The sequence below is a fragment of the Sinocyclocheilus anshuiensis genome, unplaced genomic scaffold (genome assembly GCF_001515605.1).
Source record: "Sinocyclocheilus anshuiensis isolate Anshui unplaced genomic scaffold, SAMN03320099.WGS_v1.1 scaffold86, whole genome shotgun sequence".
Lineage (NCBI taxonomy): Eukaryota > Metazoa > Chordata > Actinopteri > Cypriniformes > Cyprinidae > Sinocyclocheilus > Sinocyclocheilus anshuiensis.
The window spans coordinates 2,519,035-2,535,708 of NW_015547662.1; the positions used below are offsets into that span (position 1 = coordinate 2,519,035).

The following is a 16,674-nucleotide window of genomic DNA, read 5'->3' on the forward strand; positions in this document are numbered from 1 at the left end:
CTGGGAAGACTAATTAAACTATCACATGACTCAGCATTTCTTGTGGTGTAAAAAGAAGTAGTACTGTACAAACCTGCACACATGCAACATCCTGCAGGTGAGATATGTCCTGTAAACCAAACACTGTTTCTTTGTATGCTTTCAAAGTGCACTGTGAAAATTCATCAGAATATACGTTTTCATGTTTCACAGAAAAAAAAGAATGTCATACAGATTTAGACATAAGGGCAACTTATGTCATCTTTGAAGGAAATATTCCTCTATAGAAAAGGTACATAATCCTTGATGCACTTTTTTTTTTTACTTTTTAAACAGAATATTAAAATAATTAACCATGATTCATTGTGATTACAAAACTGTAGTTTCTTTAATACAAATTTTAAAACAAATATAGTTTCAGTTTACATGTAATTTTTGGAGTGTTTTATTTTAGATTAGAGTTATAATATTTTAAAAGACGAATAATAATTTATTAATTTTAATACTTGTGTCGCATCCTGTAGCCCTCCTGAAGGTTTGCGGAGACCTCCTGTTTGAGAACCACTGCTGTAAACAAGTTTCTTACTACAAAATCTGTTAACATTATTTAACTGTAACATAAATGTAGTGCAAATGTGAATCTAATTGTATTCTGTCATAGTTAAAAGAACTGCACTCGGAAAAGCATTTTTTACCCAACATTTAAGGTCAACATTTTTTTTGAATGTCACTATGTCATATAAGGATTTGTTTGTATGTCATGCAATAGTGGACAGAGAATATTACAATTATCATATATAAATATATATATATATATATAGAGAGAGAGAGAGAGAGAGAGATTATATATGTATATATGTATATATATATATAGTTTTTTACTGTATACTGTATACATACAGTAGGACAATTGGCTATTTATACTTAATTGACCACTTTTATTTTAAACACTGCTTTTATAATTTGTCCAATAGAGGGTTAAACAGTGACACTGCAAACTTGTGTGTGCGTGAAGAACAGTCAACAGGGCTGGATTGTGCAGCAGAGTCCTCATTTTCTGTTTTTCATCACACACACACTCACACATGTACACACATACACACACAAACAAACTCAAACCACTGTACTGTCAGCACCTCTCATCAGGTTATGCTATGATACAGATTCCACACTTCAGTTCAGCTGCATCCATCATTGAAACACACACTCAAATACACACACACACAGACAAACAACATCTACTTACATTCACATACCATGTAATCTCATCCCAGAAACCCAAAGCTGGGCTGAGAGGTTAAATGTCTCATTGCTTTGATTCATGTCTGCAACAGTCATGGGAGGAAACATATTTATTTCATTCCTTAAGAGGAAAAAAAAAACTATACACATCTGACACGTTTCCCTGAAACTATGGATATTTATAGTCACACAGCAGTATACACACAGCATTATGATGATGTGTTCACATTTATGCTTTTCAAAAGACCACATATACATGCAAACATCTTACTATTCAGATTGTGTTCCTTTCCGAATAGCGTTCTTCCTGCTCTGGTGCATTCATATTTCCTCTACTGCCATTGGATGAAATTAAAGGACAGATCCGGCCGTACACACACACACACACACAAACCATCCATTCGCTCCAAACTCATCAGCCAAAATATCACCAGGCACATTTTGCACACAGCAATGACATTTTCATTCTCTGCTCAGCCTTCCTTTTACTGTTTCTCATATTTAATTCCCTCACTGCTTCCTGTTCAGCTTAAGGGAGACCAATATGAGAAAAAGTAAAAGGAAGGCTATTCGGAAAGGAACACAATTGTTGATAACCCTGTTGTTTTTTGTTTTTTTGGACACGTACCATGATAAAGCTATGATATTCTTGGTATTCTACCACTACTGTATATGGAATAGTTATCATGTCAATACCATGTTTTTCTACAGTAATACTACAGTATTCTCAGTTATTATCAATGTTGAAAACAGTTGTGCTGCTTCATATTTTTGTGGAAACCAGGATACATTTTTCCAGGATTCTTTGATGAATAGAAAACATGATAAATGTCTTTACTATCACTTTTGATCAATTTAATGCATCACTGTGACCCCAAACTTTACATGCTATAGTTGTATGGTAATATCTTGGATTTTCCTAGACATGTACCATGGTAACACCATGCTATTCTAAGTATTAATGTAGTATTCCACCTCAAAGTAAATACCATGTTACATGGAATACGATAAGTTACCATAGTAACATCATGAAATGTGGACATGATCTGTCTGAAAACCATGATGTTACCATGGTGTGTGTATCAAATGATGTTCTTGTTATTTATAGTATTCTGAAATACCATGGCATATTGAATATAGAAATGCAGTAGGCTATATATCAAAGCAAAATTGTAACCATCTAATCAGTCCTGCCACAGCTCATTTTTTAAGGTGTGAACGGTGTATTTGAGTGTACGAGCAAGTGTGTGTGTGTGTGTGTGTGTGTGTGTTTGTAAGGCACATATGTTTCCTAGGAGACAGATTCGTCCTTGATGAGATAATATTTCATAGCTTAAGTTTTATGTATTGATAAACTGTACGTAGAGCCTGAAGACCCTGGAGACAAGTGCTGGAGATCAGGAGATCTCGACACCGTTTGCTTTCCATCAAAGAGGGGATAAACAGAAAGGTCTTAAAATAAAATGAATACACAAGCTAGAAACCTCTCAACCCTAAAGACCCAGAGCATCTTCAAGAGATCATAAAGCACACCCTGAAATATTGAATTCCTACAATGTCCCTCTCCCTCTAAACATAAACAAATAAATAAATATTCCTGTCCCTAGTCTTGCCTTACTTGAGTCAAGCCCCACTCACACACTCACACACACACACTTCTCTTTTACGAGTCTCCCGAAGGCTTATCGCTTAAGGATCATAAATAGTGCTGCAGCCTCATGCTGTAAATAAACAGATCATTTAGGTTTCCTCTCTTCTATCTGCCGCGAGGAAAACACATGTGCACATCTCACTCAGGAGAACTAGAACGAGAACGTGTACACCTGGGGTCTGACCTGCATACACACTGATGCATCACTACAACGATGAGCAGAAATGATGTGTGTGAGAGAGAGAAAAGAGACAGAGAGGGAGAGACAGTCAGGTACATGCTGACTTTGCAGTTCAATTTCTCTGCCCTTTCATTTCCATTGCTCAGTGTCTCCAACTTGATTGTTCTATTCATCCCTATCATTTGCATTAGTTTACTATTGCTTTTTCTTTCTGTGTGGCTGCAGACTACTTAATTCCATTCTTTAGTATTGTTTATTGTATGTATATCTATTACGGCCCATATATTTTTGTTCCTATGATGGGATTACATATATACCACCAGTCAAAAGTTTGAAATAATAACGATTTTTAAATCTTTTTTTTAAGTCTCTATTTGTATAGGATGGATTTATTTTATCATAATTACAGTAAAAATAGTAACACTATTTTTCTATGTGAATATATTTTAGAAAGGTAATTTAAATGACTGCAGTCTTCAGTGTCACACGATCCTTCAGAAATAAAACTACAAAAGGTAAAAAGAAAATACAGAACAGGCAACACTGGAAAAATAGGTTCATGTGTAAACACAAAATCGTGTATTTAAAAGCTAAAATGACAATTTCTTAATTACAAGTACTTCATTTTTTTTATCTGATTATGTAATCCAGATTACATGTAATCAGTTTATACCCAGCACTGCATACTTTTATTATGCTTTGTTTTTTTAAATTGACACCACCTATATTTTACTAAATATATTTTGTGTTCCAAAGAAGACATTCAAAGGCATTTACACCGACTTGCGAGTCAGAAAATAATGACAGAATTTTTATTTTTGGGTGAACTGTCACTTTAAAGGAATGTATTTGTGGCAGTTGTGTATGTGGGAGGAGAAAGCTAAAATTACAATTTCTTTCTTAGCTTTTGAAATACCCTGCATCTGAATATGCTTACATCCCTACTATATAGTAGCGAAAAACAGTATGTGAAATGAGCAGTATGTCTAAATTCATAGTATTCATAAAACAGTACACACACGACCTACTACATTACTGAAATTTAAAGGACACTTTACTATACTATGAACCCACGGGAAAGGAGTTGTAAAAGACAGTGAAGTGATGCAACTGCACCATAAGTCATATTACGGTTATAACTAATTATAATTCAAATTAAAAAGTCATAATACAATCATGTTGTCCGTCCGAACTGCATTCACACTACACACAAGCGTATTATACAAGCCATACTTTTTAACACCCACGAAGTTTGTTCGTTTTGTGCATCAGACTGATGAAATCAGAACAGATTTTCTCATTAAACTAACTTAGATGCATAAGCTTCCTAAATTGTTTAATCCAAAAATTCTAATTATGTTAGTCTCTCTAGAACACACCAGATGTTCAACTGAAACCAATGTCCTGAAACCTGTTAAAAGGTTAAACTGATTTTATAGTTGACACTTGAATATAAAGACAGATCACCAACCATGTTCGTATGCAATCAATTCAAGTTTGTCTTCATCACTCTATGTGTGGTGACAGGAGAGACGCTTTTTCACAAAAACCAATGACCGCAATTGTGGCCATTCATTCTTGACTGGTCCAAATGGCTCACCTCAGTACATACAGACACACACTATTTCAATAAGATTAAGGACAGATTAACATCACAATTACCATAAAAACATGCTTTATACTATCTTTTTTTTCTCAGAAATGTAACACTCATTATACTCAAGAATAGCCCCTTGCAAATAGTGTCAGCTGGGACCTCACATGTCTTTCTGCTGGGAAAATAAATTAATAAACATAGTACAGGTGTGCATAAAAAGCTGCCTGGCAACATAGTGTCACGGTGTCATCTAAAATCTGAGACAAGGCCTTCATACGCTCACCGTGTGCATGTGTGTGCATATTCATGCTCTGCTCTCTCTCCATATGTTCACATGCAGAATGCAGTGACAGTGTCGACACTTTTTCAAACACACGTACTCAGAGGTCAAACTTTTGTGGTGTGAGGTCAACTTACATGACAGTATGAGCGTAATTTTGACAGACACACTTGTGTAATACCCATTCGATGACAAGATTAGCTGACAAACATTACTGGCAAACAAGGGAGGAGAGAGAAAGGAAGGGAGAACTTCAACTGTGTACCAAAAACTCAAAGTTTGTGTGTGTGTGTGTGTGTGTGTGTGTGTGTGTGTGTGTGTGTGTGTGTGTGTGTGTGTGTGTAACCATTACGCCTATGGGATGTCCCCACTTTTCACAAAAACAAACCTGTGTGTGTGTGTGTGTGTGTGTGTGTGTGTGTGGTTTGTGCGTGCATGTGGATGTGTAGACCGAGCCTTAGACCATCTGTGAGTCAGACAGGCCAATTTTCCGCCCCTGGACTTTCACAACCAGCAAAGAGAGAGCTCTGCCAAGAAAAGAAAGATTTTAAAGCCAAGAAAATCCCTTTCCTCTTTCAGTCTGCCATTCAGCCTCCATCTGCGCTGACAGGGACTGGTGTGTTTAGACAGCTCCCTGCCATCTTTTATCATCTGTCCCTTGTCTGCGTTTCAGTCCACAATCCGCTGAGAAACAGCGATTAACAAATTAACACACAAGTCCCTAAAGCTTTTGTTGTTGTTGTTGACAACAGCTGGTTTATAAGTGCTTATTACAAGCTTGAGAAGATGGCTGGTGCATGTTATGTTCCCAAATCCATGTTATATGGAGAATGGAGAAGCATTTACTGTGAACCGAGCTGCTCCAAGACACTTTAAATGCTGCTCACTTTTAAATGAACTCAGTGCCACGTTTCACTACAAAACACGCAGTGCATATATTTAACTACCCATATCGCGATTTCGGTTTTATTTTAAATAACTGTAAAGTCTTATGTACAAGCCAAATTTGAACGGATGTTGCCCACATGAGAACCAAAGCTCAATGTTGTGGAGCACATGCACTAACTGCCAAGTCAACACTTTTTTGCCATCTTTGTAAATGATACATGCAGAAAAAGAATAGAGTACGAAAAGAGGGCAAGAACAGTATCGGCAAATGCAAGCCAGATTCAAACCTGCACTGCCTGCATGAGAACCACAGCACCATTTGTCCAAGAATATGTACTAACCACAACGCCAAAGAAAACCAATTTCTTCCTTTGTGCAACAATATTCAGGGCTGAATCTTTAAACCCAACCCTGACAAGGAAGAAATCCATAAAGATATTTCATAAAGAAAGCCACAGAGTCTCAGATTGCCCTGTGAAACACAGTCTGTGCAATGCAAAGAGGGCCTATTGAGCGACTCTCTGCTGTATTGAACCACCGTTTTGATGACTGAACAAATGCAGAGGGCCAAACACACCAACATTCCTCCACGAAGGTCACCTTAAAGCCTGCTGAATTGATCAGACAGAGAGAAAATGTGAGAGGGAGAGAGAGAGAATTCATCTGATTCCAGAGAACGAAGAACATCCATTGCTGCAGTGACCTACTGATTAAAACCACTCAGGCAGATGATGTGCGCATGAAATAAAAACTGCATACAAACCCGTCAACTTCTAAGATGGAAGCTAAACTTTGGGGAACAATGCCTTAGCTAACCAAAATACTAGCATGAATATGACTGAACAGCAAGCACTGAAACAGGCAGTTTGTGCCGAATAATAACGCATACATTAGGTAGTGTTTTGTATGTAACACGGTGCAGAGCGGAGCCTGCTGGGACAGATTAGTCAAGAGCTGTCATGGAGGAAAACATGAACCATAATGGCTGCACATCTGTCCAGTGTTAGCAGCAGCCGTACTGGATCAGAAGGAAACTAGCAGAGCAGGGGCTGCTAGTTTAAGTTATGATGAGATAACTGACACATCACAACGGATGCTATTTCTCATTTTTTGGGAGATTCAACTTTTCCTTTTTTTTTTTCCAGTGCCGCAACACTGACAGGGATGACAAAATAAATATTGCTTCAGAAGCCATATGTAAGAGGTTAAGAAATGTTTTGTTTGAGGTCAGTGTTTTTTTTTTTTTGTATTAAATTGATCAAAAGTGACAGTAAAGAACTTTCTATTTATCAAAGAATCATTTACTGCGTTTTCCATAAAAGTATTAAGCAGCACAACTGTTGTATTCAACATTGATAATAATAAGAAATGTGTCTTGAGCACCAAATGTCCATATTAAAATTATTTCTGATGATCAAGTGACATTGAAGACTAGAGTAATGGCTGCTGAATATTCAGATTTTCAAAGGAATAAATTACATTTTTAAATATATTAAAACAAAAACAGTTAAATTGAAATAATATTTTACCATATACTATTTATGTTTTTGATCAAATAAATGCAGCCTTGGTGGTCATAAGAGACTTTCAAAAACATAAAAAAATATACAGACCCCAAACTTTTAAACAGTAATATATATATAAAGAAGAAAATAGGATGACAAATCAAATACTTGATAGTAATTTCTGTAACACACTTTTTTATTTTTAAAAATAAAGAATGCTGTATCGACTTCAAATCATGCAAGTTCTATAAACACATTTCACGATGATGTAATCCAGCAGTCCACCCTTTATATAGAACTTCCAAGGCTGAATTCACTTCAATCCATAATTCATCTGCTATGACTTATTAATGTCTCTTTTCACAGAGAGACACAGTGAGAAATCAACAAATCCCGGGGAGCTCTGAGGATGATAAGAGAACAGTCTGAAAACACATTGATTAGATTACTACTAACATATGGCTAAAAGTATGTGGACACCCGAACACTACACCCATGTGCTTGACATTTCCAAACCACTGGCATTAATAATAACATCTTCTTTCCTTGACTGCAAGAGCTTCCACTTCTCTGGGAACTAAAGCTTTCCACTGTGTTGGAACACGGCAGCAGGGATTTGCTCTAATTCAAACACAGTGAAGACAAGCACTGATGTTGGCTGTGCTGGCTGGTGGGCATTGGCTTGCAGTCTGCATTCCAATTCATCCCAAAGGTGTTCAGTGAGGTCCAGCTCTGGGCTTTGTACGGACTAGTCAAGGTTCTACTCCAGATTCAGTAAACTATTTCTATATGGACCTCTCTTTGTGCTCAGGGGCATTGTCATGCTGGAACAGAAAAATGCCCATTCCCAGCCTGTTGCCACAAGGTTGGAATCAGAGATCAACTGAGTCGAATGTGTTTTTTTTTAAAGAATCAGCTGAATTAATGATTCACCAACTCACCGACAAAAAATATGTTCGTCACCTCAGTGCCGCCCTTAGGGGGGTGTAACTGGTGCCCTCGCACTGGTGCCCCCCATCCCTCCCCCGGAACGTGATCGCGAATGGACCAAGGGGGGCAACACCCCCAACCCCCTCGGAACGCGATCGGACCGAGGGGGGCCCAGCTCCCTACCTCACACCGGGCCCTGCGTCACCTACTGGTGTACCAATAGCCGCGTTTCCGCTGTCAGGCCAAAATTGAGCGTGCTAGTGCGTGTTAGGGCCAGTAGCATTTCCATTGTCACTTCCGGGGCTTGATTGTCCCTTGTCAGGGCTTCCTCAGGGCCAACAGCCAGGGATTTTCGGCCTGCCGAATACCTTGGGCCACGGCAGGCCAAGTGGGGCTAGAGGATTGGCCATGAACAAAGGCACAGTTTATCCAAGTTAGAGACGGTCGGCACCGCAGCTCTTTTTCCATGTTTTCATATCAAGCTACCAGCTAACATCAACATTTAAGACATTTATAACAATTTAAATGCAAAACTCACTTTCAGACACCAGTGGGTGTCTGAAATCATTTACTATTGTGACCCGATGGGAATTCTGATGACTGTATGAGGCAGGAATGTATTATATGCGATGCTATAGGCTACTTGCTAACCATGTTTCCTGTAGAGAAGGTCAATAAAAAATAGCAGAAGCCCATTTACGCAACGGAGTACACCAAATGAAAAGGTAATTATGACTAATTGCAAATACTATAAATCAGTGAAAAAATCTGAATGAATCTTTTTGGTGAATAGGTTCAAAAACGTCAATGAGCTTAAAGTTGGCATGAAACAGAAGTTGCAATCACCTTTTCTTCACAATTGTAACATATATAAAAAGTGAAACGGCTTCTTGAATGAGAAAAAATAAAGGACGGCACAAGTCTCTTTCAATGAAAGTCTGTTCACTCTGTGGCCATTGAGCATTCAACACCAAGTCCTATCTACTTGAATGTGGAACTCCTGTAACCTCAAAAACTGCTTGCCACACTCCCATTTAAATAACATATTTTAAATCAGCAGCAAAATCTGACATGATCTGTCCCAGGGTTGTCCAATCCTGCTCCTGGAGGGCCACTGTCCTGCAGAGTTTAGCTCCAACCCCAGTTAAACACACCTGAACAAGCTAATCAAACCTTGATTAGATTGATTAGTTGATCTTTTGCTTGCTTAGTTGGGGACGCTTGATTGATTGCACAGACACTCGGTGCGCTCCAAACGGGATATACCCCCCTTTCGAAGGACACTTCGGAGTGAAAACAATCATGGCCACCATATTGAAGGGTCGTTCCAAACCGAAGTGCTCAAAACTGGCCACTTCAAAGGGCCCTTCGGAATGTTGGAAGAGAGCTGAACTGGATGATGACATCACTGAATCATCAAAGAACTGAGTTTAGCTGGAAAAATGACTCTTTGTTATTGTCAAACTATTTTCCTGTTTGACACTGTAAAGCTGCTTTGACACAATCAGTATCGTATAAAGCGCTATACAAATAAAGGTGACTTGACAATACTAGAAACTTGCAGGCAGGTGTGTTGAAGAAAGTTGGAGCAAAACTCTGCATGAATGTGGCCCTCCAGGAACGAGTCTGGACACCCCTGAACTGTCCCATAAATGTCAGCATTAAAAAAAGCTTATTTCAGGTTGGTCAAGCCAATGCGCATGTGTAACCCTAAGCGCACCTCTCAGGATGCTGACTGTTTCTGTAGTGACCAGAGCATCTAACTGCAGCTGCAGTGATGCAATGACTTTACTAATTGGCGTGTGGCTCTCTATTTAGAAGGCGGGATTTATTCCACCATATTGCACATTGCACTTTCTTACATTCATAATAATATAAGTGCACCGTCTTGGAATATGTACAGTCTTTGGTGGGATGTAATTGTATCCATCAGTAATTGATTCGTTTGCTAATGGCTGTGATCTTATGTGAGTGACTGGTTGCTGGAAGGGCTGAAACGTCCCGCCACAGCACAGTTCTGTGCATGTCAGACTCATCAGAGAAGAGATGTCGCTGTGAAGGGGAGGGGAGGTTAATGGCTGCATCCCAATTTGCCTACACCCTAAAAGTATGTACTCCTTTTGTGGAAAATTGTGTACTTTTGAGTGTGTAGCAGAATAGTATATAATAGAATAGTATAGAATAGAGTTTGGGACATACAATACTACTGTCTCCTAGTTACACACATCCCATCATCTTTTAAACTGTCCTGTCAATCATCTTGTCACAGTTAACATCCTCCAAAATTAATTTAAATTAATTTCCTATTGTACTGGAGAGAAATTAAGTAGCATGTTGTTCTGCCGGGCATGTAACTTTCATGCCGAGAACTCTCCTCATGTGTCAAAAGTTAATGGCCACACATATCTTTATAAAAGTTAACGATATTGTTGCAGATGAAACACAGATAACATTAAATAAGTATTTTTTTATCAGGTTACATATTATTAATCACTCGAACCTTTATCTAAAACTCTCCGTCGGTCATGCAAATCCATCATGTTTGTTGTTTTTCAATACTTTTATTTGTGTTTGTAGTTCTATCCAAATCCTCATCCATCGTGCAATGGGTTGTGGGTAATATTAGCCATCAGAGTGTGCAAGGATCTACACTCCGAATTTCATAAACCATTGGAATACTGCTGGGATACCCACTGCATACTTTGATTTGGGACACACTAATTCTAATTTCAAATAGGATGGATAGCATGCAAATTGGGATGTGGCAAATGCGACAAAGATTGCGACAGCACATGTATAAATCATTTATAATAAACACTGCAATATTCCATTCATAAATTCAATTTTGATTTCATGGTGACTTTAAGCTAAATACCCACCACTAACATAAACATGCTCAAGCAATTTTGTTTGTGTCTTAGCAGTGTGCAGTGCACCTGGATAACAACACAAGAGGAGAATCATTACTGCTCATTGCTCAAACAAGGGGCACAGAATTAAGGACAGAAAACAAACAAATAGATGCAAAGACATGCTGCACATCTCCATTCTTATTGTTTCTCTGCTCTAAGTTAGTGCTGGGTCATAGTAAGACACTAATTAAAAATACAAACAAAGGGCTCTGGAAACCTGGGCTTCTGTGGGTGAATATCATATGGAATGTAAACATCTGTTTTCTTTTCCTCAATCCACCTGAAATCTGTCCAACATCTGTCCACAGTGACACTGAATGTACCCATGACTTCTAGTGACAAATACCCGAGACGTTTAGCTCCTTAAACGTCTATATTTATAAAATCTATAGAAAAATATTCCAAAGAAATCCAGTTTGACAAACAGCATAACAGGAGATTTGCCTCGGGTCTTCATGAATACATGGATTTAGAATACGAAAACAGATTCAACTATTTCCCCCTTTTTAAAGAAACATTTTTATGAAATTCTAAAATAGCTCAAATATATTTAAGCTGTTGACGTTTCATTAGGCTACGGGCATGTTTTATGCGCCACGCTTTTCTATTGTTTGCCTGCCATTGTGAAGACATCTGCACGAGACTGAAGTTTACGATTAATAGGCTATATAATTATGCATTTCCCAATACACATTCCAAAACACTTTCGTTTCCTATTGAGTATCAACGAAACCGACCTCTCTGTACTTCCTTTGCCAGAGTAGCCGGACAGAGCAAGAAATAATTGTCAGCATATGAAACAACTTTTAGTTCATCAATGTATCGACTCTTTCTATCAAAACTATAAGCCCTCGCAGGCCAATCTGAACCCCGTGCTTTCCTGCGGAATGAGTCCGCTTTTTAAAAGCGTTTATGGGCTGATTCATTTCCCTTTTACCGCATAACTGTCTGCGAACTTGTAGCTGCACGCATTTGTAATGGGCTTCAGCTGTCAACCAAAATAACCCCACATCCCAGCGCGTGAAATGAGCTCTCTTACCTGGCGGGTTAATAGCTGCTCTTATCGCTTATTTCGGATGTAAACTGCACATTTAGTAGTTGAACAGAGGCTGGCTCTTTACACTCTGATTATAATCGCGTGATTCACTTTTGGATGAAAAGGCGTGGAGTAAGACTAGAGCTCTGAAAGCTGTAACAGTGGGTTTCCTTCTAAGTAGATTTTTTTTTCTTTAAATATGCACAAAAAAAAAACATCAACACTCGCTTGGAAACGTTGACTTTCACCTCATTGTAACTTTATTTAAAGGGGAGTTGCTTTATTTTCATGGGTTTACTTATGAATGTCCGTTTAAATACAAAAAATGCGCTTTCAAAGTTGTTATTGTGTGACAGAACAGTTCATTAATAATGGCAGGCTAGTTAAGTTTTCAGGAGCTCGCGAGTGTTCAATTCATCATAAACCAATAATCAATCCTCTTATCTTTACCTACACTTTTAGGGGGTGAAAGACAGTGCCTCCACCTAGTGGATACTGGACAGGCACACAGATGGTTGTCAAGATCATGACTATTTATAGTCTTAGTATAGGCTACAGTAGTTTCAAAGGCTTTCTTATAATTGCTGGGAAAGAACGAAAGAAAGAAAGAAACTTATCTTACCATGGTGATCTCATGTCAGCCTGTTGTTCCAAAATCCTCAATACATTATGTGGAAACTGAGAAACTGGTAATAATAAAAAGTGACTTCTCTTAACTTTTTCCTTTAAAAAAAACTATTTTCATGACATTTACATGCATAAATCTTACTAGATGCAGCAGTCGAGATCATTAGATTGCTGACAGAGGGAGTATCGCCATACATCCATTTGAAAGTGAAAGCAAATGAGTAAAAATCATGATGCTTCATGAATACATTTCACAGGTTTCTCTTATATACACTGTAAAAAAAAATCCGTAAAATTTATGGTAAAAAACCGGCAGCTGTGGTTGCCGAAATTTTACCGTAAAAAATATGGTAGCAACGTTTTAGGTTTTACGGTTTTACCTTAAATTTACAGTTAAATATCATAATTTCATTAACTGATATAATGTTAATATACCAACCTATTGAAGTACTGAAATCTGTTTTGTACCTTTGTAATACACTGATAACCACCAAATGCAGGAGGTGATGAGAACTTCACATGATGAACCAAAGCCCATCACAGGCAGCTTTTAAATAATAACATAATAACATAGGTGCACAGTGTCATTCACACAAACACCAAACACCATCACGGTAACACACATGAAACTGAAATAACGCAATAAACATTCATTTAACAACATTAGGTGTAACACACAACCCTAATATACCAAACTGATAAGAGAAAACTAAGAAGAAACATAGTTATTTCGACAAAAAAACATCGAATTTGAAATGTAACGCAGGGAATTCTGGGAACGTCGATTTACGGTTATTCACTGTAAATTATACAGTCTTTTTCACTTCGAAAAAACGGTATACTACCGTAAAATTAATGTCCAATACATGTAATGTCCAATACAGTTTTTCACCGTATATAGCCTAGTAGGGGAATTTACCATTAACCATTTAACAGGTTTTTACTGTAGCATTTTTACAGTCTTTTACCATTAAATTCACGGTCATTTTTTTTACAGAGCTGAACTCAAAGACCTGCATATGACAGTGAGCAAGACACACAAACTCTTATTTCACTGAGTGTGTAGAGCTCCTGAGTGACAGATTTAAAACATCTGATTCCCATTTTGAGAAAGGGAATTTTGAATGATGTTTTCAGACATGAATATCAAAGTTTCACATGCTGTATTGGTTGTCAAGATCAATATTCTGATGTAAAAACACTGGACAACCACTGCTTTAATACAACTTTGATATTAACAGGTTAATTTAATCCTGGTCTTTTGACATATTGCAGTGCATTCATTTATTCTTTCCTTGTGAAAAGGTCAGTATAATTTGGGGTTTGTTTGTTTAGCAAGGATGCATTAAATTAATTATTAGTTTAATTAGTTATTTCTTGAGCACAAGATCAGCAGAATAATTTCTGAAGGATCATGTGATACTCGCTGCATTTACATACAACCAAATAATCCGTTTGTAATCGGATCGACGGCTCAATCGGACCGAAAAGCCTTCATGTAAACACCTTAATCGATCCGATTGAGCTCGATCCGATTGAAGGTGGTGGTTTATTCCTTTTCTAATACGATTGAGAGTGCATGTAAACACTTGATCGGATTGTACCCTGAAACTGAAAGGACTGCGCATGTGCAATGACGCGTAATGACATATCCATAATTATCCATAAATGGATAAATATTAATTCTGCTGTTAAAAACAAATAAAGAAACCATGTAGGAGAGTGGTTATTATGTGGAAACAGTGAGAAACTCTATATTTGAGCAGTGTGCGCATGTCAAAAAAAAATCTATTCCGATTTGAAGCTTGTGACATATAAACACGCACATCAACCCGATCACTTTCTTTAGTTTGTGTAAACACTACATTCAGATTCATCAATCAGAATTAACTCAGTCCGACTGAACCAAAAATTGTGCATGTAAACGTAATGTGATACTGAAAAATCAGCTTTGCCATTACAGGAATAAATTACATTTTAAAATATATTCAATATATAAAAAAATAGTTATTTTGAATTGTAATATTTCACAATATTACTATTTTTACTGAATTTTTTTTATCAAATAAACAGATTTTGTGAGCATTAAGAATTCCAAAAGCATTTTTTTTTTAAACAGTATAGTGTTTTCCTCATATTATGGTGTGAGTTTTAACACTGAGTTCAAATACCCCAGAAGAAATCTCAAGGGGTTTAAATGCAGCAGTAGTCCACTACAGTCGGCTCGCTGGATGATGCTGATAAGGTGTTTGGTGCTGAGATCTCTCCTAATGCCAGTGTGGGTCCTGATGAGAACCTTCCTCCTGCCCTGCCATGATAACTGGATGCTCCTGTCCCTGATCAAATCTGTTTGCTTTGCAGCAGGAATGTCCTTCAGGCTATATGACACACAGTCTTACACACTCATTCTGCCAAGAGTTTATGTATGTGTGCTGCAGAGTGTACCTGGAAAGAGAAGCATTTTTTATTTATTTATTTTATTTACCCCTTTGACCACATTTGATGTCAATAATGTATTAATTCAACACCAAGTAGTAGTAGTGCTGTAGACAAAAAAGGTTGGGAAACACTAATAATAAATATAATATAATAAGGTCTAAAATGATTTGAATCCTTATGAGACAAGCAAACACATTAACAACCTGAAATGGCTTTCTTTGCTCTTACTGTTTTCAGAATTACACGAAACAGGAAGACAGGCAGGAAGTGATAAAGTGTTTCATCTACGTAATCAAGGCGGTGTAATTCGTGAAGGACTGACACTAAAAAGTCTTAAAATAAATACGTAGGATTATTTAAAAGTAAATGTGGGACATCTGGAAAAGCCAAAGGGTGAGGTGTAAGGTTGTGTGAGATTTCCAGTGTGTGGTCAACAAGTTCAGAGGTTGGGTGGTCTTACAGTGGAGCAGCTGTCACACTGTCTTTTACCATGACGAGATCAGGTGCCTTCAAACTCAGCATTGTCTTCTTTCTCGCCTTCATCCTGTGTCTACCAGAGTTTTTTCCAGGTAAGTAAAAAAAAACAGAGTAAGATGGCTTGGGGTCTTCAAGCGTGAGGGAGGGAAATGTGGCAGTAGTGTGGGTTTGTGTGAGCACGTGCGATTCAGAGCAAAGATGGTTAAATGTTTCTATGATTGACAGCATGAAACTTCAGTGTTGTCCATGTCTTTTAGAGGTACACAATGAGGCATGTGCATTGTTACCTTCTGTATGGCTTTGTTCCAACAATATTAAAGTTTAAAACTGGATAAATCCCTCTGTCACAGGTGACTACATCATTGTGGTCTGGACATGGTATGGTAAGGGGTGTTAAAAACCACTTGAGAGAGAGTGTGTGTGTGAGTGTGTGTGTGTGTGTGTGTGTGTGTGTGTGTGTGTGTGTGTGTGTGTGTGTGTTGGATTCTGTGCACGAACACGCACATAGCCTATACATACCAATATATATATATATATATATGCGTTTCCATGGTTTTAGACTGTCTATGAGCAAATTACTCATTCATCCTCATTCTGTCCTTTTAAAACAAGGTTGGTGTGTTGTAAAACAGGAAATGTCACTCTAACTTACCAACAGTAACAGAAAAGAGAAAACAGGAAGAACATCGCAAAATATTAAATACAGTTTTAAATGTGTGATAATGGGGTCAGATGATAGAGGAAGTAGCACAATTAGCAAATGATAATAACTTTAAATTTTTGCTGTAATCTATTAAAACCTGTTATTTTAGTGTTTAGTGTCTGTGTAAATGATGTTGGATGATAGATAGGTCAATGATCTATTAAAGTGCCCCTATTATGGGTAATGAAAGGTTCATATTTTGGTTTTGGGAGTCCCCAACAACAGGT

The 16,674-nt window shown here is 37.7% G+C and overlaps 1 protein-coding gene across 1 annotated transcript in view; it reads left to right on the forward strand.

Moving 5' to 3' along the window:
• Positions 1-15,707: 15,707 nt before the first annotated feature.
• Positions 15,708-16,674, forward strand: part of LOC107702272 (uncharacterized) — a 6,651-nt gene continuing 5,684 nt past the window's right edge. The window contains exon 1 of the mRNA XM_016504530.1: positions 15,708-15,836. Within this exon, the coding sequence (XP_016360016.1) occupies positions 15,758-15,836 (79 nt within the window). The 5' untranslated portion in view covers positions 15,708-15,757. The remainder of the gene's footprint in view (positions 15,837-16,674) is intronic.